At 32.9% G+C, this 26,613-nt stretch overlaps 3 protein-coding genes across 3 annotated transcripts; 1 reads left to right on the top strand and 2 right to left on the bottom strand.

The window, feature by feature from the left end:
* Positions 1–4,183: 4,183 nt before the first annotated feature.
* Positions 4,184–4,762, bottom strand: LOC131634778 (uncharacterized). Its single transcript, XM_058905402.1, has one exon. The coding sequence runs from the start codon at positions 4,760–4,762 to the stop codon at positions 4,184–4,186; it is 579 nt and encodes a 192-aa protein (XP_058761385.1).
* Positions 4,763–13,730: 8,968 nt separating this feature from the next.
* On the top strand, positions 13,731–14,744 carry LOC131634777 (uncharacterized). Its single transcript, XM_058905401.1, has 4 exons — positions 13,731–13,855; positions 13,955–14,033; positions 14,184–14,380; positions 14,447–14,744. The coding sequence occupies exons 1-4, from the start codon at positions 13,731–13,733 to the stop codon at positions 14,742–14,744; spliced, it is 699 nt and encodes a 232-aa protein (XP_058761384.1).
* Positions 14,745–23,957: 9,213 nt separating this feature from the next.
* Positions 23,958–25,523, bottom strand: LOC131634776 (uncharacterized). The gene is made up of 4 exons (XM_058905400.1): positions 25,460–25,523; positions 24,847–25,330; positions 24,439–24,762; positions 23,958–24,096 (listed from the first exon to the last, which is right to left on the bottom strand). The coding sequence occupies exons 1-4, from the start codon at positions 25,521–25,523 to the stop codon at positions 23,958–23,960; spliced, it is 1,011 nt and encodes a 336-aa protein (XP_058761383.1).
* Positions 25,524–26,613: the final 1,090 nt, after the last annotated feature.

Genomic DNA, 26,613 nt, shown 5'->3' with positions numbered 1-26,613 from the left:
CTCTGAGACCATTCTCGAACTTGATGCACTTCGAGAATTCACCAGCTTCGTCATTGTTGTAGTGAACATAGAATTTCGCCAGCTCAACGAACTAAGAAGCATATTCTGGCACCGTCATGTTACCCTGCTTCAGCTCCAGGAATTCTATCTCTTTCCTCCCTCTAAAATCTTCAGGAAAATATTTCCTCAGAAATTCTCTCCTAAACATAGCCAAGAGATAGCTACACCGTCAGCATTCACTTCTGCTCTGGTAGAGACCCACCAGTCATCAGCTTCTTCCGACAACATGTGAGTACCGTACCTCACTTTTAGCTCTTCATCACAATCAATGACTCTGAAGATTATCTCGATCTCCTTCAGACACTTCTGAGCACCTTCAAGATCGTGCGTGCCCTTTAAAAACGGAGGATTGTTCCTCTAAAAATTCCCCAATTGCTTGTCAGCACCAATCCCAGCTCCTTCAGGATTTCCCCCCAGCACACCAGCAATCATGCCCAAAGCCTCAGCGATCACATCATCATTCCGTCTACCTCTTCCAGCCATTGTTCTGCTTATTCACTAAAACAATTCCATTAGCACAAAAGTATCGACAGTGATCAACTCGCACTAGTCGCATACAAAAGAAAAGACTGACACTAAGACTATGGTCACAACGACTGGCTATGCTATGATACCACTATTGTAACACCCTTCTGAACCCCGCGGAAATAATCAAATAATTCAGAGTAAACATGAAATACAAGGGTATCACAATTATTTTAACATAAAATACCATAGTCAATTGTCATGCCACACGAGAAACAATTTAACATAAAACACAACTCATGTTCAACACAGCGGATTATAATTCATAACATTGCATATTCATCATCCATGCAAGTTAATCCAATACATTTATAAAACAACAAAACCAATTTGAGTAATTCATCTCTAAACTAGCGTTCCCCAGTGTTACAATCAGAGCATGACCGACACGACTCATGGATGAACTCTAAGAGCTATCCTCACCGAATCAGCTAAGCCTCTACTCCTCAATCTTAAAAACAACATGTAAGGGTGAGTTTCATTCACAATTAACGAGTATTATATAGTCGTAAGCAATAAATTGTTAAGGAATTATCAATCACTCAATCCTACATGTATACAAACATTCCACAATTCACATCCATCAACATACTCCAAATACATCATCATTCACAATACAATTCATTGCAAGTCATAACATGTTATAGTGTATATGAATGAACTGACACTAATGCATGTGGTACCAAACTATGGGCTGAACCCATTCACCAATTGACCTACTCCTCATCGAGATACGGTCCATCGACACCAATTCCGCACAATGGGAACTATGTCCACCAATTGATCCAAACATCACCGGGATCCATCACCGAATGCATATGAATGAATGTACACACATATCATACTTAAAACATCACCAATAACGATGAACAATTCATCTCATCACCACATCACCGAATAAGTATGTACATGTTTTCAACATCATTCAAATAATCATGCATCCATCACCATAACAATAATAATAATAATCACAGTCAAATCCTTCACCATATCAATCACATTGTCACACATCACATTATATGCACCCAATGTTTAATTATCATCAAAGTAATTAAATCGAGTTTTGAAATAAAGTCGGCCACTGCCCATTTTATCACTTTATCATGTAAAACATATAATTAGCTTTGCAACACCCAAAATGGCACATAAATCAGAAAACGGATCAAAAGTTATGACCTTCAGAATATTTTTCAAAAATTGCATGTTGTGCGTCGACGCATGGACCCCTTCAGGTTGACGCAAAGAATTTCCACCACTCTCGGGTAATCGCTTGTCGACACTACAGGTCGACGCAATTTTGCTGAATGTGTCGACGCAACTGACACTTAGGTCGACGCAACTGACACTTAGGTCGACGCATGCTGCGTCTTGTGCAGAATTTTGCTGCGATTCTGACATCCTTGCTCTCCCAATTCCAATCCAATCACACCATAATCATTCTCACATCAAAACATCATCAAGTAACATAATATACTACAATTTTAACACATTTTAGAGGTCATCTAGCATCAAAACATTCGTCAATTTCATCAAAACTTAACGTCTCTATTCATTCATCATACTCCTAATTGACATAACTAATAATCCTAAACATTCCATCACTATCGATTACATAATAATCAATAACCGAGAAGAATCCCCCCTTACCTTAGGTTTGATCTCCGTCTTCCCCTTTCCAAAGCTCTTCAAGTCTTTCACGTGTTTTCTCTTTTCCCAAATGCTGTAACCTTCTCTATTCCACAACTTCCTTCTATTTTATTAAAAATAGAATAACTTTGGTTAATGGGCTTAATAAGTTAACACCCCCTTTTCATTAACCACAACACGAGCCCAATAGCTATATTTCTAATATTTCTCAATAATTATCCTATTTAAATTAAATAATTAGAAATAATTTTCGGGGTGTTACAATAACAACCTGAGAAGATTCTTTAAGTGAAGAAGATTCTCCACGAGTCTCCATAATATCCACTTTACGTGATTTCTCACTCCCACTTAACTGTCAATTCTCAATAAACCGAGCATTACCAGACTCAATTATTCTCGTACTATGATCAAGACAATAAAATCTATACCCTTTAGATTTTTCAAGATACCCAATGAAAAAACCACTAATGGTTCTTGCATCAAGCTTCTTTTCATGTGGATTATACACGCTTACTTCAGCTTTGCATCCCCAAATATGAAGATACCTTAAATTAGGTTTCCTTCCTGTCCATAGTTCATAAGGAGTTTTAGGAACTGCCTTGCTAGGAATCCTATTGATCAAATACGTAGCGGTCCTTAATGCGTAGGTCCACAATGATAATGGTACATTACTATAATTTAACATTGACCTAACCATATTCATGAGAGTACGATTCTGCCTTTCAGCCACACCATTTTGTTGTGGTGTGCCAGGCATAGTATATTATGCACATATGCCCCGACTTTCGAGGAACTTTGCAAATGGGCCTGGACATTGTCCTTTCTCATTATATTTTCCATAATACTCACCACCTCTATCAGACCTCACTATCTTCACTTTTCTATCTAATTTCCTTTCCACCTCATCAATGAATACTTTTAGCATGTCCACTGATTGAGATTTTTCATGCAATAAATACAAGTAACAATAACGTGAGAAGTCATCAATAAAAGTGATAAAATACTTTTCTCCTCCCTAAGAAGGGACATCAAAGGGACCACAAATATCAGTGTGTATTAATTCAAGAAGTTCACTGCTTCTTGTAGACGAATTCTTAGATATTTGTTTGGAATGTTTTCCTTTAATGCAATCCAAATATATATATTCCAGTCACCAAAATATAATTGAGGTAATACTTCTCCTTTCATTAACCTCGTTACTCTTTCTTTAGATATGTGACCTAATCTTTGATGCCACAAATAAGCAGAACTCTCATTATTTGTACTTCGCTTACTACCAACAACATGTTCAACATTAAACAGAGATTCTTTAAAATTATCATCAAGATTAAAACGATATAAACCATCAATTAAAATACCAGAACCATAATTTTACGAATCTTTAAACAAAGTAAATACACCGTTTCCAATCCTAAAATTAAAATTTAATCCATCTAACTTTACAACAGAAAATAAATTTCTAGCACATCCAGGTACATAAAGACAACTTTTCATATCTATATGATATCCAATATCCAAGACCAATCTATACGTCCCTATTCCCTCTATTCGTGCCTTCATTCTGTTTTCTCATATAAAGAAACTTTTCACTTCCTTTTATGGTTTGGATCGAAAGGAATCCCTGCATAATATGTGACACATGAGTAGTCGCACCCGAATCAAGCCACCAAGTATTATTTGGTACTTCAATAAGATTTGATTCAAAATTTATGGAAACATAAAACATACCTTTCTTTTCGAACCACATCTTCCTTTTAGGACAATCCTTCTTGAAGTGTCTGTTATCCTTACAGAAATAACACTTCTTTTCCTTTTGGACTCCACCCTCATTAACCTTTAAAGGAGCTTTGCCCTTTTTCTTGTCCTTCTTGTCGGGCTTGACCTTACTACAACTGGCTCCATCGTGAGTCGTGAGATGAACAAAATGATCTTTCATCTTCTTTAGCCTCCCTTATTCTTGAATCAACATAGCTTTAATTTCTTGAAAGTTCCATTTTTCTTTGATGGTGTTGTAGTTCACCTGGAACTGTCCAAACTCAAGAGGAAGAGAGTTAATGATAAACTGTACAAGAAAAGATTCATTCACATCCATACCTAAGGACTTCGACTTTGCCGCCAAATTTTGCATTTGCGTCACATGATCATGAATGGGTTGAGACCATTCAAAATTTTTAGTCGTCAATTCACTCATCAAATTCTCCACAGCAAACTTGTCAGTAATTTCAGAATTTGAATACTCTTTCACATTTTTCATAAATTCCCTTGCATTTTCAGTGTTGGGTATAAATGACTTAACATTGTCTGCCATCGTCATTCTCATCAAGTTCAAAGACAACCTGTTGGACCTTTCCCAAGCCTCAAAAAGAGACATTTCATCTTCAATACTATCCTCCATAATGGCCGCGGGCTTTTCATTCATTATGAATGCCATGTCTAAGTCCATAACACCCAGTTGAAACTGAATCTTTTCAGACCAATCAGCATAGTTCAGCCCATTGAACTTTGTCATTGCATTGCCCAAAGCAAACATATTAGTAGCAACCGCAAATATTTAAAACACACTTATACGTTAATGCTTTGAATAAACTTCAAGGATTCAAACCAATTATCTTTAAACATGTATCTAAATTCACCTTTGGGTAATTCATAAATACATTTCAATAAAATAAATCGATGCTAAATGAAGAATTAGTCATACTCAAAATAACATGCATGTCTATCTTTGGATATACAAGCAACGAGTAAATAAATACTTTAATTTCATTAATTATAAGTCATGATCCATCTTTGAATGATCTATATATGTCTTATAATAATTATAATTTAACATAATATGTTATCCATATAGCATCAAATCAAAAATCATTTTTCATAATTTAAAATCTTAAACTTTAACGAATTCGATCACTTCACTTTGGTGATTAACAAATTCTCAATATAATTATTCTAAAGCAATAAGTTATATAAAATAGAATAAAATAAAAAATGTTAAAACTGTGCACAGAAAGCAAATATACTAAAACGTTAGCATCCGCCCTGGTTAATATATAAGTTCATTACTATCCTGCACTGTTACTATATCATCATGTTACTGATAATACAATTCCAACATGGCATAGTAGAATTGTAGAATGATATTATATTTCGGAACAGTGCATTTGCATACTAACGCAGTATGAGAATTATCTTACCCGTAATCATCATTATTGGTAACATGCTAACGCGTGTATGTATATATATATATATATATATATATATATATATATATATATATATATATATATATATATATATATATATATATATATATATATATAAGCGGAAGGGTAATTCAAAACTATCACAATTAATTTTGTTTTCTATTAACGTTGCAATTTGAAATTTTTAACATATATGTATCAATAGTTTAAAATAATTTTCATACAAGTTAATAATTACCGAAAACTCATAATATCGGTAACCTTGCTCTAATAGCAACTGTTAGCATTATTTCATTTTGGATCTTGATATCATGATTTTCACGGTGTTTTAAATTCTATGAAGAACAATAAAAATGTACTCGGATCCATAACGGCAGTTATGGTCTGGTTCTCGATTCTTTATTTCAATTGTTCTCTCCTCTCTTCCTTCTTCCTTATGTGTATCTTTGATGATGAAGATACTTTTATGTATTTTTGAGAAATGAGAAGGAATGAGAAAAGTTGGTATTTCTTGCATGAAGGTGTCCTTTTATAGACACTTTATTCCAACAGTCACATCCTATCCCAATAGTTATGTCCCAACAGTCATGAAGAGAGAGAAGAGGGATTTGTATTTTGAATTTCAAAATAAAACCCCTTGGCTTAATTACCAATTAAACCCAAACAATTATCACATTTAGGTATCTTTATTTAAAGCCAGATTTTATTTACACGAGTCACACCTAATTAATTAATAAATTAATCCAACATAAAAAGGTAGAGAGGTATATGGTGTACATTGTTTAAAATTTGAGAGTTCAAATAATACACATGTTAATTTATTAAAAATTACTATTTTTATACTCAAATGATACACTATATTGTATTTATTGTTCATCAATACTATGAACAGTGTTTTATTAAACAAAATATTTTTTAAAAATATATTAAAAAAATTTAAACTAATAAAAAACCGGTATAAAAATAATATGATTAACTAAACAAAATATCTCATTAACTGATTTTTATTTTTTGAGTAAAAATTATTTTTAATATCTTAACTTTATTAACCAACTTCATCACTATATTAATCAATATTTTACATTTTATTAATTAATTTTATTTTATTATTAAAAATTATATTTTATATCTGGACGTTTATTAATCAACTTCACCATTTTATTAACCAACTTTATTTTACTACAAAAATATTATTTTTAATATCTGTATATTTTGTAAGCAAATTATAAATTATATTAGCCAATTTTTTACACTCGATTAAATAATTTTATGTTATTATTATTCATATACTATTTATTTCATTATTCATAACTATTGTTCACGTCACAGTTCACTATTTACATTACTATTCACCTTCATTTGCTGTTTGTGATAACCGTAAAAAATAAGTTAAATATAAGTGAAAAAGCAGTGTAATAGCATAACTGATAATATATTGTCTTTTTAATCTACATGTATGTATGTGATACACATCTTTTAACAAATATTTTTCATTAAATCATCATCAACCACATATTTTCATTTTTTATAAATTTGGTAATTAAGATATGAAAAGTTAGAACCATACCACACATATGTATTTCATGATTAATGGGTATGACTTGGTATCTCTCCAACCAAACCATGTGACTTCAAAATAATTTTACATATACAATAGTATGATTTTTTTTCTTCAAATATTAACTATATATTTCCAAACAAGCAAGAAACTAGCAAACAATGAAAGCTAAAGTATATTATTGACATTCCCTTCAAAGTTAGAAGAAACTTGTAATTTATAAATACATTATATGCCCTATAAGAAACCTAATAACACAACATCCCATATGGTTTATCTGAACTCTGAAGTAATCTATTAATTTGAAGCATTATTTTGACAAATATCATTTTCAATTATTTAAGTATAAACACATAGTATGTTAATATGTTATTTTAATGAACAAGAGGATTTATTATGAGAAGGGAAAGCGTGGTGGGATCCTCAAAATCTAAACTAGAATTAGATGACACAACGAGGCCACGTGTAGTGAACTATAAAACTAGAAAGATGTCAATTACACGTGTATTAATAGTATTATTGTTTGGTTAATTAATGTCCAAGCACCCTATCAAACCAATAATATGACTTTGATATATCACAACTAGGTGGCATAAAGAAAATAATACTGTTGAGTGTCCTATAATACACTTTTGGTTTGGTTGCATTAAATTATGAATTAAATTAAGAAATCTCTACTCGATAAAAATTTGACTTATATATCACAGATTTTAGATGACTTTTACCTTAAAAAAAGTTATGAATTTAATGTAAAAAATATTATTGATGAGTCTCAGCATCCAATTCACATAAATTTTTTAATGTAAATAAATAAACAGTTGAGTTTGTCAAAATATTAAACTTTGAGTCTGTTTGGTAACACACAAAAAGTAGCTTTTAGCTTTTAACTTTTAGCTTTTCACCTCGTATCAATAAAAAAGCTCTGTTTGGTAACTGACATTTAGCTTGTAGTTTTTTTACTAGCTTTTGACTTTTTTCTCAAAAGCTAATTGAAGTAGCTTTTAGCTTTTAGCTTGTTATCTTTTCTTCCATTTGTATCCTCAGTATTATTTTAAAAACTCATTTTTATCCTTTTTATTTTATTGTGATTTAAATTAAATTAATTGTGTTTTAAATGAGGGAATAAGAAAGGTTAGTTATTATTTTTACTGTGGAATGTTAGGCAATAAACTTAATTTTATTATTATTATTATTATTATTATTATTATTATTATTATTAAAAACTAATGTAATTGAATTGAAATTACAATATTATTATTTTAGTTATTTTGTTAAATTAAATTATAAAATTTATATGTTTACTATATTTTTTTGTGTTATGTTTAATTTTATAATATTTAAAATATTTTGCATGTGATTATTAATGCGTTTATTTTTATTGAATAAAAATTATTTTTATTAGTGCTCGCATTTATTTTTTGAATGTCCTTTTATGTCATTCTGCATTTATCAGCTAATGTAACAGCTAATTTATCAAACACTCAAATTAGCTTATCAGCTATTAGTCATCAGTTATCAGCTTTCAGTCATCAGCTACCAGCTATTAGCTATCAGTCATCAACTATCAGCTACCAACTAGCTTATCAAGTATCAGCTAGTTTTACCAAACAGAGCCTTTATAATACTATTAAAGTTAATATGTATAAGCATCTTATCTAGAATGAATCAATTAATTGAGGGGGAATAATACCAAAAGTATTAAGGAGTAAGGAGAGACTATTTCCGAGAAAATAAATGAATAGGCAGAAAGATTAAAGTCAAGTGGATATCGTTGATTAATTTTAAAGACCAATATCATTCAAAAAAAGTTTTATTTATCAATCTTATCTTGAAGCTGTGTTTGGTTGTTAGGTGTCAAAGGGACTTTCTGCTTCATTTTTCTTTTTCATGAATCAAATATTTGTTTATTTATTAAAAAATTACATACATGTTTATAATTTTTTTTTTAATTACAAAAAACTGTATGTGGATGGATTTATTGCAATATTCGAAACTTTCACTATTTTATATGCATAGTACAAGTATGCAATGTATGAATTTGTATTTATTTATTTTTTTAAATATGTTTTTGTTCTTACAAATATTTTAAATTTTTATTAAAAATATATATTTTGATTCCTACAAAAATTTTATACATAGACTCTATTTGATAAACATAGCGGTTGACTGATAAGCTAGTTAATAGTTTATCATTAATGGTTGATGGCTCATAGTTTATAGCTTATAGCTGATGATTGATGACTTATAGATATGTATTTTGATTCCTACAAAATTTTTATGCATGCAGTTTTAGACTCTGTTTGATAAAAATAGTGGTTGACTGATAAGCTAGTTAATAGTTTATCATTGATGGTTGATGGCTCATAGCTTATAGTTTATAGCTGATGATTGATGACTTATAGCTGATAAAATAATTGAAATGGTTGGTAAAATTAGTGCTTCAACTAACTGATTAATTAAAATGACATAAACGATATTTAATACATAATTATTTTATTTTAAATTAAATTAAATTATCGAGAGTAAAAGTGTATTTTAATTAAAATAATAAGGATAAAAACTGAAGGAAAAATGATAAGCTATAAACTATAAGCTAAAACGCTATTTGAAATAGTGTTTAAAAAATAATCTATGAGCTAGTAAAATAAGCTATAAGTTCGTGATAAAAAGACTGTTACCAAACATATTTTTTATTGTCATATGAGTTTATAAGCTATAAGCTCAAAAAATGGCATGCCAAACAGAGTCGTAATCTCTGCTATTTTCTAAAATTTTAAAAATTAATTAATTACCCTTTTAACTTTAAATAATTTTTTTCATATATGTTTAGAATACTGTAAAATGTTTATTTACTAAATTTTAGATATGTTTTTTAAAATGAGAAGGATTAAATATGAATTTTTTTAAGATTTTAAAAGATAATGATGTAGGTAATGAAAATCTCGACATAGAAATCAAATTTTGAGTTCTTTTTCTTTCAAAAAAAACTTTTTATAACGTTTTAAATATATCTGTAAAATAATAATTAAAAAATATACATTGGTTTAACAGCAAGAACTAAAACTAAGTGCATAATAATTTTGTAAGACCAAAATATGTCATTTTTTATAGGGACCAAAAACAAAATAATTTTATAGAAAATAAAAACATATTTAACCATTTATTTTTTATAAATAAAAAGATTATATTAAATTAAAATACAAGGAGTATTCAATCCAAACTACAAAGAAAGGAATGTGAATAAATCATACCAATTAACAAGGACCTAGCCTACGTATATTTCGGCAGGGTCATACTTTTTTAAATAGAAAAAGATATGGATTGTTTTCTAAGACAATTTGGTTGAAAAGATTAGGCCACGAACCATAAAAAAAAACATTTTAAACTAATCAGAACAACTTATTTAAATAAATATGAATAAGTTATTATTATTATTATTTTGTATTTTATACTTTAAATTAAAATACAAAAATATATTGTATATATGTTGAATATCTTATAAAAATAAATTGAAAAATCTTATGAATAATGTCATAAGTTGTTTTCACAAGTTCTCTGAAACAAGTAGTATCACAAAATTTATATTACTAGGTAAACTCAAAAATGTAAATGCAAACAAAGTTTTATTCCTATTGATCTTTTAATTATTTAGTCTATTTAAATATTAGTTAAATTACTTATTAACAAACATTCAAATGAAATAGGATTTTAAGTAAGCTAATAAGTCAATCGAACTTCTAAAAATGTCAGACTCAGGCCTAGAAATTAGTTAATAATAGATTAAAGGTTAGACTTAGACTTTGAGTTTTTTAACAGGCTAGACACAAGCTTAGTGTGTCGTCCAGATTTTATTTAATTAATTTTCGTATATATATTGTGTGATTGTTTGTGTTTGTTGAAGATTTGTTGTGTTGGATGAGCCCTAAAATGTATGGTTGGTATCCTTAGAATTATGAGATTTAAGGTATTTGAACAATAATGTAGAGATTGGGGGCGGTAGGAGTAAAACTAGTATTAATAATTAATTAGAATTATTTTAATTATTTAAATATTATTAAGGAAATATTATTTAAATAAACATTTAGTCGGGATAATATTTATCTTAATTAGTTAGGATAAGAAATAATAATAATAATAATAATAATAATAATAATAATAATAATAATAATAATAATAATAATAATAATAATAATAATAATATAAGAAAAAGAAGGGAATAAAGAGACACCACTGACAGAACGTGAAAAAGAGAAGAGAAGAGGAAGAGAGCTAGGGCATAGGAAGGAGAATCTCCATTAGTGAAGCTTCGAGTTCATCATCTAAGGTAAGAGTGAAACTGACTATTGTATAAGGGATTGCATGATAACATGGGGAGGGTGTTTTGGATTCTCTATGTTTGTGTTCGTCTCTTCTACGTTTCGAATAAACGGATGTATGATAATATAATGGTGTTGTATGTTGGATGATTTGTGTGTTAGTGAATGATGGGAATATTGTATGTTGATGAGACTGAACCTGTAAAACTTGGACACACAATTTTTCATGAAAATTGGGGTTTTAGGAATGTGTTATGACTAATTTCCGTACACTGAAATTGTAGAAAATATGCTATTGTCATGGTGGTAATCAGTTACCACTTTTGGAGTAACCGGTTAAAGCTGAGACATCTTTTCAAAAAATTGAATTTTTTCGTGACTGTAATCGGTTATCAGTTTTGGTGTAATCGGTTACACAATCAAATTTTGTGAAAACTGGGGTTTTTGGGAGGGGTGTAACCGGTTACCACTTTTGGTGTAAGCGGTTACCGCTGCAAAGAATTGAGTATCTAGGCTACTGTAAGTTTATGTAACCGGTTACATGTTTTTTTTGTAACCGGTTACCACTACTTTGACGAGATTTTATAATTTCATAACTTGAGTTCTATGTGTCCGATTGAGGTGTCGTTCGAAGCGTTGGAAAGCTAACGCAGTGTATTTTAATTTAAAATTAAGTTTGAGAACCTGGAAATGATTGATGTTTCTTGTTGATGATAAATGATGTATAATTTGTATGTTCTAGTTTAATGACTGTGTGAATGGTACATATTGTTATATGATATGTTGCTACAATACCAATGTTGAATGCTTATAATGCATGTATATATGATTGGTGGGTATTTTAGTGTGGTACATCGATTAAGGTGAATACCATTGTACGTGTTAATGTTGTTGCATGATATTTATGAGGTCATGCATTATGGTGTTTGTACGGTGGTCATTTTTGGTGAGACTCAATACTAAGGTGGGGATTGGGTGCGAGTAGCTGATTCCATATGAGAATTGGTAAAGCGTTACCTATGGTGATGATAACGATATTTGGTGTGATCTCATCCTATGGTGGGGATTGGAAGCGAGTTAACCTGAGAGCTCATAATTGTTACCACATGCATTGAGTCATAGAGTTTGGTCTCATTGCATTATACATATTATTTATTATAATGTTTTGATGATATGGAGTGTGCTTGTGTAATGTATTACTATGTTGGATTGTGTGGTGTGTGGATTGTTGAACGAGTGATTGGGTTGAGATAATTATATGCTTACATATTATTATGCATTTCATTATATAATTGAGAATCTCATCCCTTCTGTTTGAGTGTTGTCTACATGTGGGTAACGTGCAGATACTCAGAAGTAGAGGCGCGAAAGTTAGTGCTATAGTTTTCTCTTCTTTATGCGTTTGTTGAGTCGGTGTCTGCTCTGATATGTAACACCGAGGGTCGACGCTTGTTTTGTTTATGCTGGGAGAAAACTATATGTATACCTTCGTTGTTGGATAATTTTTATATTCGATAATTATTTATGATTATTGTTGTTATAACTAATGTTTGAGAAGTAAAACTATTTGTGGTCGGGGCTTTTCCGCTGCTAATAAAATATTGGAGTTCGAACTTGAATATATTTTGAAGTATGTTATAATTTTTTATATATGTGAGTTACAGATCCTATTGTATGAGATACTTTAAGTTTAATGTAGCATCCTAATTTTTTATATGTTTTAATTTACTATGATTTTTACTTATATATTACTCCGTGGAATTAGGGTGTTACATAGTGGTATCAAAGCAGGCCTGTCCGTCTGGCTAGGTTGTCTAATGTTGTTTGTTCCTTAGTATGCGGAATGTGTGTGAAGCACTGTCGGTGCTACTTCTTTTTCTTGCCACTTATTTGTAGAAGTGGGATTTAAACAATCGATGGAGAAGCTTTTGCTTTTCTGAGACGTTTCAGTTGTGAAGTGGTGGTTTAGGGTGCCACTGATTGCAAGAGTGCACGCGTTGTTTGAGTTGTGTTGTTCAAAGAACCCGAAGAGGACGTGGAATTGAGATTCTTGTCTGCCAGTCAAGTTGAGATACCTTTGAGGGAAAAAGATCAGGTATTTTTCATGTTTGCTTCTCGGAGATTAGGAAGCAATGTAGCGGCTAGTGATATGCCATTGGTGTGTATTTCCTGATGTTTTTCCTAAAGATATTTGTGACTTGCCTCAAGAGCGTGAATCTAGGTTCGACGAATGTGAAGAGCTATTTATTTCTGCTAAGCAAATAGATGAGTCTGTGAAGGATGGAGAGATGGTGTTTATGGTGTTAGCCTTGTTGGATGCTAAGAGCAAAAGAGTAATTAGTGAGTTACATGTTATTTGTGAATTCCCAATAGTGTTTCCAATGTGGGAAGACAAGACATCTGGTTTCTAATTACAAATATAATATGGTGACTTGCTACAACTTTGGTGAACCTGGACACATCAGTACACGGTGTCAGAAGCCGAAGCAAGCTCAATCCGAAGAGAAAGTGTTTTCTTGGTCAGGGACTCAAACTTCCAGTAAAGACAGGTTAATTTAAGGTATATGTTTCATTAATATTACTCCTTTAATTACTATTATTGATACTGGTGCTACACACTCGTTTATTGTTGCTGATTGTGTGAAAAGGTTGGGCCTTGTTGTGTCCTTCATGAATAGAGAAATGGTTATCGATACTCCAGCTAAGAGATCGAAGACTACTTCTTTGGTTTTTTTGAACTGTCCTCTGTTTATTTTTTATAGAGATTTTGGTGTTGACCTTATTTGCTCGCCCCTGAGGGATCTTGATGTCATTCTGGGAATGAACTACTTGGAGTCCAATCATGTTCATATAAATTGCCATAACAAATATGTACAGTTTCATGCTCCTAATAATGAAGAGGGAGCTGGTTTCTTATCCGCTAGACAGATGAAAGAGCTTTTGTTGGACCTGGATCAGGTGTTTGTGTTGTTTGCATATTTATCTACTGAAAGTCTAGCTGTAATTGATAAATTTCTGGTAGTGCATGATTTTTCAGATGTGTTTCCAGATGATGTTTCAGATGTGCCGCCAGAGTGAGAGGTGGTGTTCTCTATTAATCTTGTCCCTTGCACCAAACCTGTTTCTATGGCTCCATATAGGATGTCAGCATCAGAATTAGCAGAGTTGAAAAAGAAATTAGAGGAGTTTTTAGAAAAGAAATTATTAAGACCAAGTGTGTCACCTAGGGGAGCTCCGGCGTTGTTGGTAAATAAGAAAGATGGTAGTATGAGGTGGTGTGTGGATTATCGACAACTGAATAAAGTAACAATCAAGAATAAGTATCTACTTCAAAGAATAGATGATTTGATGGACCAATTCGCAGGTGCGCGTGTTTTCACCAAGATTGACTTAAGGTCAGGTTACCATCATATTCGGGTGAAAGATGAGGATATTTAGAAGACAAATTTTAGGATTGGGTATGGACACTACAAATATTTGGTGATGTCGTTCGGGGTTTCTAATGCACCTGGAGTGTTTATGGAATATATGAATCGTATAATTCATACCTATCTAGATCAATTTGTAGTAGTTTTCATTGATGATATTTTAATCTATTCCAAGTCGGAAGAAGAGCATGCCGAGCATTTGCGGATTGTGTTGTAAGTGTTGAAAGAGAAGAAGTTATATGCAAAATTGTCAAAGTGTGAGTTCTGGTTGCAAGAAGTTAGTTTTCTTGGACACGTTATTTCAGGTAATGGTATCGTTGGGGATCCATCCAAAGTAGATGCAGTACTATAATGGGAGGATCCTAAGTTAGTTATTGAGATTAGAAACTTTTTAGGCATGGCTGGTTACTATCGCATATTTATTGAAGGTTTTTCTAAGTTAGCACTTCCATTAACCCGACTGACTTGTAAAGGCAAAGCATTTGTGTGGGAAGTTCATCATCAGGAGAGTTTTTGAGAGCTAAAGAAGAAGTTGACTATGGCTCCAGTTCTTATTTTTCCAGATATTTGAGTTTGGTCTGTGAGCTAACAACGTAGAGCGTGATGTTGGGTATGTTGAAGGCAAACATTGATTTTCTTACTAGTACTAAAGAGAGTCAGAAGCTGGATGAGAAATTGGTGGATTTGATAGTTGCGAGTAATCAGAATGAAGAGAATGATTTTAAAGTGGATGAGTATGATGTGTTGAGATTTCGAGGTAGGATATGTATATGAAATGTATGATACAGGCAAAACATATTAATACTGATGTTCTAACATCAGAACAATGTCGAGAATGATGTTATAACATATGTCTTCAAACTAAGTAGATTCATCAAGTTATGTTTAATACTGAATTAAAATTGCAAAATAATAAACAACACAGAGAATTTTTAGCCCGGTACAGTGCAACATCACCTACTTAGGGGACTATCAAGCCAGGAAGGAAATCCACTATTAGTAGTATCAATTCAAAGCTAAATAATCCCAGTTTACAACTTCTCACTTAATCACTACCCAATGTAACTTCTACCTAGAAATTGACATCTAGATATGAGAAATCGCCATCTCACTTCCTAAATTACCTCAATGATATCTAACAGTTCTTATCCCAGTGACTGTATCAAGAACAACCCAACAAGAAGATTATTCTTCCAAAACAAAACTCAACTCTCTTTTTCTTAAAAGCTTCAAGAGTGAGAACAACACTTAACTCATTACCTAAAGGCTTCTAAGTGAGAACCTTTCGTCTACCACAAGTATCAGAAGATACAAGGGTGACTTAAAACTACACAAGAGACTCTCAAACCTGCAACTCTAAGCTTCCCCTAATTTATAAAAATATGAAAGTTTTTGTTTACATAAGGTCAAATCTTCTTTTTAAATACACCTCTGCAGTCCATAGGCTTCAAAATTTGCATCCAGATATTTCTTGATCTACAAACTGAGTGATGCACCAATTGTGCAAATGAATCTCCTTAAGTCTTGGAACAACAATATCAAGTTTCCTAAATTGTTTTATCATCTAATTTTGGCAACTTGTATACAACTGGAGATATAAATCTTGTTTCAGATTAAATCATTTTGACCTACAAAAAGTATTGAGATATATCCAAAAGAAATATCACATAATCAAATCCAATTTGTCAAGATTTTAAACATCCTATGCTAATGTTATGGTACAACATGTTACAACATTTGTCAGAACATATTTTTACAAAGAACCTGAGTAACATGTTAGAACATCTTCCATAACATCTTTGATATAAACCATGTTTTAGCAAAATTGTGCCAATCCTAAAAACATGGTACTTACAATCTCCCCTTTAGAAAATTTTGGCTAAAACAACCAAAAATCAAACAATTTGGAGAGAGGAATAAAACTAGAAGGCAGAGGAATAAAACCACAGATCAAACTGTAAAAAAATGTGTATGTCAGTGATAAAGCAGTTAAACAACTACAAGCTACATGCTAAACATGTAAACTTTGTACATGAGGAAGAGGGTGCAAGTCTCTCCCCCTAAATCACAGAACTGATTCTCATCACAGAGAGACAAATCCCCCCTCAAGAGGAAGAAGAACCTTTACTTGAGGCACAAGAGAACTAGCCTGAACACAACATTGAACTATCATAGTTTAACACATTAGAAAACCATGTAAAAGAAGCAACATACATAACTCAGAGCATAAGACACAATTATGCTCATAACTCAGACCACCAGACACAGGGGAAAAAAGGACAGGATGTTGAAACATTCAAAGTGACATCCTGCAAACAAGCAAAGAAGCAGTTTCAGGGCAAACAAAAGCCACGCATGATGGACAGCCATGCTCCCCCTAAATTGTCTCATAGTAGACTAATACTAGACTAGACTCACTAACACTTTTCTCCCTTTTTTTAGCCAAAATTTGACAAAAATAAGGAGAAACTGAAACAACAACAAAAACAAAGAAAGACACACACATAATGCAAACCAAATTGCATTTACAAGACTACAAAAGGAAGAAAGATAGACAAAAAGACTCAACAAAGAAAACCACACTAACAACTAAAAAAGAAATAATTTTTTTATATAATTTACAGACTCTAGTAGTTATCCAAATCTACCTCGTAAGTCAATGAAATTGATCCAATCTTCATCAGCATTTGAGTCTGAAATAAGTATTTGATCATGCTTTTTCTTGAGGGACTTCATCTTAGTTAGTGATGTCTTCCCTGTTCTGGATATTCCACTAGATGTTACAACATTTGTTACAATGTTAGATACTACATTCTTTGAACCAAAACACACTTCCCTCTTAGTTACCAGCAAAAAAAACCTTCTTTGCATCATTAATTTTGGAAGACTTACTCAAGTTGAAATGCAACTTATGAGGATAGTGAGGTGGTAAGGCTTTTAAATACAAGGAGATTTACCTAGTTTGTAACGACACCTTGTTTGTAACTACACTCACTCAAAGAGAGTGTTTTTGGAAGATAAGATCAATTGTAGTAACAGTGTACCACTCACCTTGGGAAAGAGATACATTATTGTTCAACTTTCTCTTTTTCCAAGCTTTGACTATTGGAAAATGCTACAACATTTGAAATGACATTCTTCATGCCATTGAAAATGATTCTTCTGAGATTGCACACATCACTAGGTGAGAGAATATAGTTAGACCAACTGTCCAAACATTTACGACCATACTTCTTAGCAGAGCAATTCTAGAATTACCCCTCATATTCTCAATATAACTTGCACCTCAAGTTATGATGAATAATACTTTCTAAAGCTTCTCAGTCATACCAAGCATAGGAAGGCCAATACTTTTCTGTAGCAAGACCCTTGACATAATGATGACAGAACCAACGACTTTATTCTGTAAGCATAACAAGATCTTTATACCTTTATTGTAATAGTAAATTACACTATAATGTCATGACATCCAGTTTGACATTGTACTCTTTTAATAACCAATCAAATTGTAAAACTTATCTTTCTTCAGCAATTTACATAATCTTAAAGATATACCATGATTTAATTAATTCTAATCCAAGTGACCAGAATGTCCTCCAATAACACAATCTTCTTCAGATTTGGCCAATAGCCTTTTACTCCAAGACTCCTAATCATTATATATTTCATCTTTAAAACAAATTATGATCACAAACCAAAAAATACTTCGAATAATGAACTCCCTTTTTAAACAACCAGTTGTTTTCTTGAGAACTTTCTTATTCATTGCCTCCCAGACTTTTAGAGTCTTCCACAATGTCAGGAGTATCAAACTGCTATGATGATGTTCCAACATCTGACTGAACATCAGCACCCTTTTCAATGAACAAATCATTAACCTTGGTCCTAAAGTTAATCATCACTAAATATTTCTCTCAATAGGGTAACTCAGAAACATACCTTATTCTTTTTTTTTTTTACTTTATAGCTCTTTGGTTCTTAAGGAAAAAGGACCCTATTAAATCAGAGTTGTGAACTGAGGTATGAACACTGACCGAACATACCTTATTCTTATTAAAGAGAGACTAGTAATCCTTTGGTAGTTAATGTGATATTTTCTTAATCAAATCTTCACATGACTATTTAAAATGGTTGAATAAGAATAATGACTATTTAAAATGGTTGAATAGGATTATTCCTTTGAAGTTTTATTTAAAGTAGTATATCATTATCTTAAACATGAAAGACTAGTTCAACATTTTCCTTATATCTTTCATTTTATTAACTTTTGAGCGTGAATAATTCCAAAACACCAATGAATGCCAAAACATCATAGGAATAATTTCCTTGGCATTATCATAATTCGCATCACTTTCATTCTTTCACAAAAAATTATTGACCGATAGTAGAGGAAGTTTCGTGTGGGGTACAGTGTACAAATTAATAGCTTTGGATACTTGGCACCACTCTGGAGATTATATTGGAAATTAGTGTACAAGTCATTTTAGAAATTAGAAAAAGTGATTGTGACACAAATATTAAATCATTAGACTGCTATAAACAAAAACAAAAACTTCACTTTCAGTCTTTGACATTAAGATCTGGTTCAATATATCTTTTTAGTTCTTGTCATATATGTGTGCATTCTCTATCAACTTTAGAAATCAAAAGTCATACTTGTGGAGATTATAATCACGTAACAGACATTTAGGTCAATAGTGGTTACCACAACCAATAGTAATTTATATAGTGTACGTCAATGTTCTTTAGTGTTTTTGAATGCTTACATTTTTCAGTTTCTATGTAATTTTTCTAATGCTTTAAGTCACAAGTTCCATTTAACAATATAAGCGAGATGACATATATTCAATGTTTTAAAATTTTGGATAAAAGTTTGATAACTAAACTCATTTGCCTAGTTGCTCCTAGTCCAATGTGGCGATTCACCTCATTGTTTTAGGCTCAGAAATTTCGAAGGCAACATTTGAGTTTAGTTCAAATTGGTGGGCAAGCGAGAGTAGATTATAATGTTGGAGCAAAGATATAGAGAGTTTCACACTGAGGAATATATTATTGATGTGTGAAGTGTGAATTAAAAATCCAACATTAAATAGAAAATAGATGTTAAATAATACATGTGACAAATCTCATACTTAAAAGGCCTTAAATTTTTGTGGTGTCCAGGCTCATTTATGTGGTTGCTTTTAATTCAGTGTGATGATTCAATCCAATATGTGCCCGATAATATATTATGGGGCTTTTTAATATAATTAAGTTAAGAATAGTCTAATCTTTTTATGATTTACTCTTTGTAACTCTTGGATTCATAATCTATTATTAACATCGTATCAGTCTAATTATGACCCATGGATGTGAGACGTATGGGCTAAAGGATTTATGCATTCTTTGTTACTTCTTTAAAATTTATGTTGCATTCTCTCCTTGAGGTTATCCTTTCTCTCTCAATCCAATAACATTGCTAACATTTTGGAACAAACTCACATATCTATTATTGGAGTTGTAGATAGTCCTCTTGATCTTAATATGAAATACCCTTCTCGTTAGTTTCATGGTTTTGAGATTGACATTAATTTTGTTAAAATATGGTTCTTAACCAATGTTGAAACATCTTGATTAACTGTCATAAAAAGTTTTTTTGTCTTGAGTTTTGTCAGATGTTCTGCCAGATGTTATGACATCCTATACCAAAACATCATGACACTTCAGTCTAAGTTTAATCTTTGAAGATTTGATTGAAAAATATAAGATTATGGAAGATTCAGACACTCATACAGGCGCATCCAATCAAGGATTTTTTTAGGACAAATGCATATTTGATTGGGTTAATAGTAGTTCACCCCCCTTTAATGCACTACAAAAAAGAGCCTCAGTAGTGACGTGAATATCACGCCACAAACCAAAAAAACACATCACAAACCAATATTTGCGAAGTGAAAATTCACGTCGCAGGAGGCAAGGTGGCAACTTTTAGTGACGTGATTTTCACTTCACTATTTAGTGAAGTGAAAATCACGTCGCAAAATTTGGGTCAGAGATTAATGCATATTCAGTCAGAGCAGACGTAGCAGCGTTTGGGTCAGAAAAGCATCTTTAGTTGCGACGTGATTTACATGTCACTACTTAGTGACATGGCAATCACGTCACTAAATTTGCCTAGGAGTAAATGAAAAGCGCATTTAATGTCTAATGTTGCGACGTGATTTTCATGTCACTAGTGACATGGAAATCACGTCACTAATTTTTTTTTTTTTGCAAAAAACCAAATATATATATATATATAATTAAATTAATAAACTAAATATATTAAAATTTATAAATTAATTCAATAAACTAAATATACTAAAATTAAGAAAGTAAAATTATAAATCTAATATTACTAAATAATGTAATTATAATTTAATTAATAGTTTACACAAATTCAAAATTAAAAGTTATAACAACAAAATAAAAACTAAACTAAATCAACAATCAATCCGGGTCGGGAAACTCATCCTCATTTAGATTTTCCTGATCAGTCGGCGCAGAACCCCCCATATTTTGGTTTCCACCAAAAGATTGCATAAATTGTCGCATTTGTGCCTCCATATCCGATTTTCTTTTCGCCATGACCTCCATTTCCCGCTGATGCTCACTCTGTATTGCCATCATTTGGGCCTCCATTTGGGCTTTCAGTGCCGCTTCACGTTCCGCCGCCTCACGCCTCACCTCATTTATCGCCAATTGTCTTACAGTGTCTCTCTGTTCATCTGTTAAAGTTACAGGACGTGAACCTCCTTCCCCGTCGAGAACTCTTTGATATAGAGTTCTATCATCAGATCTCAAGGTGCCTGCCAAATTTCCACCACCAAAAAAACACCCGTTAGGCCCCTTGCCGCCAATGACTTTACTCCAAAGATAAAAATCTACATCTGGATGAAGCGGCTCTCCCGGTCTTGGAGTATACCGAGGATTAGCAGTCAGAAATTGTACAAGCAATGCCTGATAATCATCCTACACATACAAAAAAAAAGTTAAATATAATTTAGTTGCCACATGAATTTCACGCCACAAATTTAGTTGCCACATGATTTTCACGCCACAACATGTCACATGCCACATGAAAATTATAACACATACATTCTACCTGTCAGAATTAATTAATAAATCAGAATAATAATACCGATTTAATTCATACATTATAACACATACATTCTACCTGTCGGAATTAATTAATAAATCAGAATAATAATCCCGATTTAATTCATACATTATAACACATACATTCTAACTTTGATCACCAATTTGATTCATATATCAACACTTTATCGGCACTTCACAATCACCACCAAATACATCACAATTCATCGCTTAAATAAATACCGATAGCTTAAAAAAATAATACGGATAGCTTAACCAAATATAATACCCAACTTAACCAAATAATACCGATTGCTTAACCAAATATAATACGGATAGCTTAACCAAATATAATACCCAACTTTAACCAAATAATACCGATAGCTTAACCAAATATAATACGGATAGCTTAACCAAATATAATACTCAACTTAACCAAATAATACCGATAGCTTAACCAAATATAATACCGATAACTTAACCAAATATAATACCCAACTTAACCAAATAATACCGATAGCTTAACCAAATAATACAGATAGCTTAAAAAAATAATACCGATAGCTTAAATAACTTACCATAGCTTTTTGTGTACGACTGTCAACAAAAGCTCCTGTTTTCTTTTTCCGAGTCCTCGCAACCAGCTCGGTCATAAGTGGAGGTCTATTTAATTCCTTAGTCTAAATAACAAAATAAACTATAATTAATAATATCAATTATTAATTGAAATTATAACTTTAAGAAGTGGTAATAATTATTACCATGCGACGAACATGCTCAGCAGTGCTTATACTTCCAACAGCATTAAGGCAACCACCATTTTCAGATGCTCTCATCTTCTTTGCATTTTCAGATTTGGCCGCAAACTCATCACTCTCCCAATATTTAAGAAGTTCCCGAAAGATTTCTTCTCCTATCCAACTATGACGGATCATGAAGTTCCCAACGCTTTCTAACACGTCGTAGCATGTCAGGAAGTCGTCTTGCAGTTCTGCCATAATAACTTTTTTTAATCTCTCTCTCTTTCATTGGTTCCCACACACATTTTTCCTGCAATAAAAGTAGATAAAATAAAAGTTAGATAATTGTAGTGAAAAAGTTATTTAAATAACAATAACTTAAACAATAAATTAAGTATACCTGAAAATGCGTAAACCAATGTTCTCTATCATCGCCCTTAACATCTTTAAAAGTCTTTATAAGTTTTTTATAATTCTGCTGAATTATATAACTTATAACTTTGGCAGCAGTCTGACTCGGCGTGAATCTAAACAACATTAATTGAATTAGCATTAATTATAAAGTTATAAAAAAATGGAAACGTATACTTAAATAAAAATTGATAAATAAGAAACTTACGAGCTTCCTTCGGGCCTAATAAAAAATCTCCCGTCAATGATATGAATCTGACTCGGATCATCATCCCCTCGAAGATCGCTCCCATCCAACTGATCATCCGCAGTCTCATCCTCCGCCTGATCATCATCCTGTGGGGGCACATGTGGGGGATGTGGGGTGGGACCAGTCTGTGTGGGAGGTGGAAAACTAGATCCTCCAGTCTGCTGGAAAGATGAGGGACTAGTCTGTGTGGGAGGTGGAAAACTAGATCCTCCAGTCTGCTGGAAAGATGAGGGACTAGTCTGTGTGGGAGGTGGAAAACCAAATCCTACGGTCTGCCGGAAGGATTGGGGCACATGTGTCTGCTGGAAGGATAGGGGCACATGTGTCTGCTGGAAGGATGGGGGCACATGTGTCTGCTGGAAGGATGGGTAACCAGGTGGTGGTGGGGTAATAAAAGACGGACTGTCATATGGATACTGAGAGGAGAGTAGTGGCAGAAAACCCTGAGTACTGGCCATGGACATACGATTAACCTGACTCTGCGGGGGAGGACATGTGGCCAACTGAGGTGACTGACATACTACTACTCGTGGGCGTTGGTGCTTCTTCTTACCACTATTACACAATTAATATAAATATATTCAGCAAATGGTTCACTAATTAAAATTATAAAAATATAATCTCAACAACTGGTTGTCATTAACACATTCAATACATAGTTCATTAAGTGAAATTATAAAAATACATTTTCAACAACACATATTCATTATTCTAAATCTTCGTGCTCGTCATCCACATCATTCTCATCATTTGATGTGATATTGTCCTCAGATGCAATATCTTCATGCTCTTCATCTAATATAAACGAATCAACTAGATGCCCCTCAACCATTGTATCAGACAAACTTGTAGTTTGTTCATCTGCAACCACATCATTAATTTGTTCCACTTCATCAACTTGGAAAGCAAGATCTTCTTCCACTAGATCGTCAGATTCAATATGACCCATTGGTTTTGTTTTTATGACAACACACCACCCTCATTTACGTGGCACAAATGAAGGATAAGGAACATAGTAAACTTGCCTAACAATATGTGATATTATGAAAGGGTCATACTCTTTGTACCTCCGGTCCATTTGAATCTCAACAGTACCATATGTCCTATCTATTTTTGTGCCTCTAGTTGGATCATACCATTCACAATAAAACAAGACAACTTTATTTTCCGATTCCAAGTAAGTGTACACCAACTCATAGATATGTTTGACAAAACCATAGAAGTCATCTTCACCACCATCTGTAACTCCTTTCACAAAAACACCACTGTTTATGGTCTTTTTCCCTTCAGTCCATGTATGAGTGTGAAATTTATATCCATTCACGAAGTATGTGTGCCATTCATTTGCGCTTTGAATAGGGCCTTGAGACAAGTTTCTCAAATGGAGTATTTCGGGAGTCGGTGCAACAATGCTATACATTCTCTCCTTAAACCATGCTGGGAATTGAGCATGGATGACACCAGATGTTGATTGTACACCGGTAGTATGAAAATAGGTGTTGTTGAATTCCCTAAAAAGAAACACATTATAAGTTTCAGAGTAATGAGTTTTATGATTGTAAAGAAAATTAAAAGTTAGGGGTATGTATACTTACTCAAGAAATGGTTTAACTTCAACGCAGTTGATCAAGACATGAACATGGGCAGATTGCATTTCTTGTTGGGTCAACCAATGCACACCCTTTTTTCCAGATGGACGGCCTGGAAGCCCGAAGACCGATAAAGTGAATTGACTCCTTTCACTAACATTGACAGGATTTCGAATGATTCTTGGAGTTAACATCAAATGCTTGAAATAGTGACTGCAAAAATGTGATGTTTCTCGATGCAAGTAATGTGCACATATCGATCCTTCAACTCTAGCCTTATTTTTCACTGATCGTTTTGAATCACCCATGAACCTTTCAAACGGATACATCCACCTATATTGAACAGGTCCTCCAAGATAATCTTCATAGGCGAGATGCACAGGTAAATGTTCCATGGAGTCAAAAAAACCAGGCGGAAATACTTGTTCCAACTTGCATAGAATGACTGGAATATTTTGATCCAACTTAATAACGTCGTCTACTTTTAAAGCTGAAGCACAAATATCTCTGGAAAATTGACTAATTTCAGTCAGTGGATTAAGCACATGTTTAGGTAGAGAACCAAATGCAATTGGTAGCAATTGTTCCATAAAAACATGGCAATCATGACTTTTCATACCATGCAACTTTCCAGTGTTGGCGTCAGCACACCTTGCTAAATTTGAAGAATAGCCGTCGGGCATTCTGAATTCTTTTAACCATCGACAAACCGCTTTACCTTCTTGGGAGGTCAGACTGAAACAAGCCTTCGGTTTCAATAATTTCCCATTTGGTTGAGGCTTAAACTCCAACTCTTTTCGATTGCACCATTTTTCCATGTCATGTCTAGCCTTCTCATTATCTTTCGTCTTGTCTTTAACATCCATCACGGTGTTAAATACATTATCAAAAAAATTCTTCTCAATATGCATAACATCTAGATTATGGCGCAACAAATTATCTTTCCAATATGGAAGGTCCCAAAATATACTTCTTTTTGTCCAATTGTGATCGACCCCATATCCTTCAATTCTACATGCCTTTCCAGTATCTGTAATTTTTGGTAGCCCACAAACTTGGTCCCATACAGCACCTGGTGACAATCGGGGCGGAGGCATATCTGTTACCTGTTTGTCTTTTATGAAATTTGTCTTGTTCTTTCTATACGGATGATTTTTTGGTAGAAATCTGCGGTGACAGTCAAACCACGAGCTTTTCCCCCCCTTTATCCAACGTAAACGCCTTCGTCTCTTTCATACAATGCGGGCAACCCATTCTGCCATGTGTACCCCAACCAGACAACATGCCATATGCTGGAAAGTCGTTGATGGTCCACATCAAGGCAGCTCGCATAGTAAAATTTTGTTTACGTGATATATCATAAGTCCATTCTCCACCAATCCATAACCTCTTCAAATCATCAATTAAAGGTTGTAAATACACATCAATTCCGGCTTTTGGACTCGAAGGTCCTGGAATGACGCACGTCAAAAACATATATGGTTTTGTCATGCACATCACGGGAGGAAGGTTGTAAGGGGTTACAATAACTGGCCAACAAGAATACGCACTTCCCGACGCTTGAACATAAGGAGCAAAACCATCTGAGCATAATCCAAGCCTGACATTTCTAGGTTCTGCGGCAAAATCAGGATGTATTCGATCAAAGTGTTTCCATGCCTCGCCATCAGATGGATGTCGCATAGTGTCTGGACTTGTTTTGTTTGTATGATGCCATGTCATCTGACTTGCACTGTGCATTGAAGCAAACATTCTTTTTAACCTTGGAATTAT

This window comes from Vicia villosa, unplaced genomic scaffold, assembly GCF_029867415.1.
Source record: "Vicia villosa cultivar HV-30 ecotype Madison, WI unplaced genomic scaffold, Vvil1.0 ctg.001349F_1_1, whole genome shotgun sequence".
Classification (NCBI taxonomy): Eukaryota; Viridiplantae; Streptophyta; class Magnoliopsida; order Fabales; family Fabaceae; genus Vicia; species Vicia villosa.
Note: the sequence above shows the minus strand (reverse complement) of the source record. Positions and strands in the feature narration are given on the sequence as shown.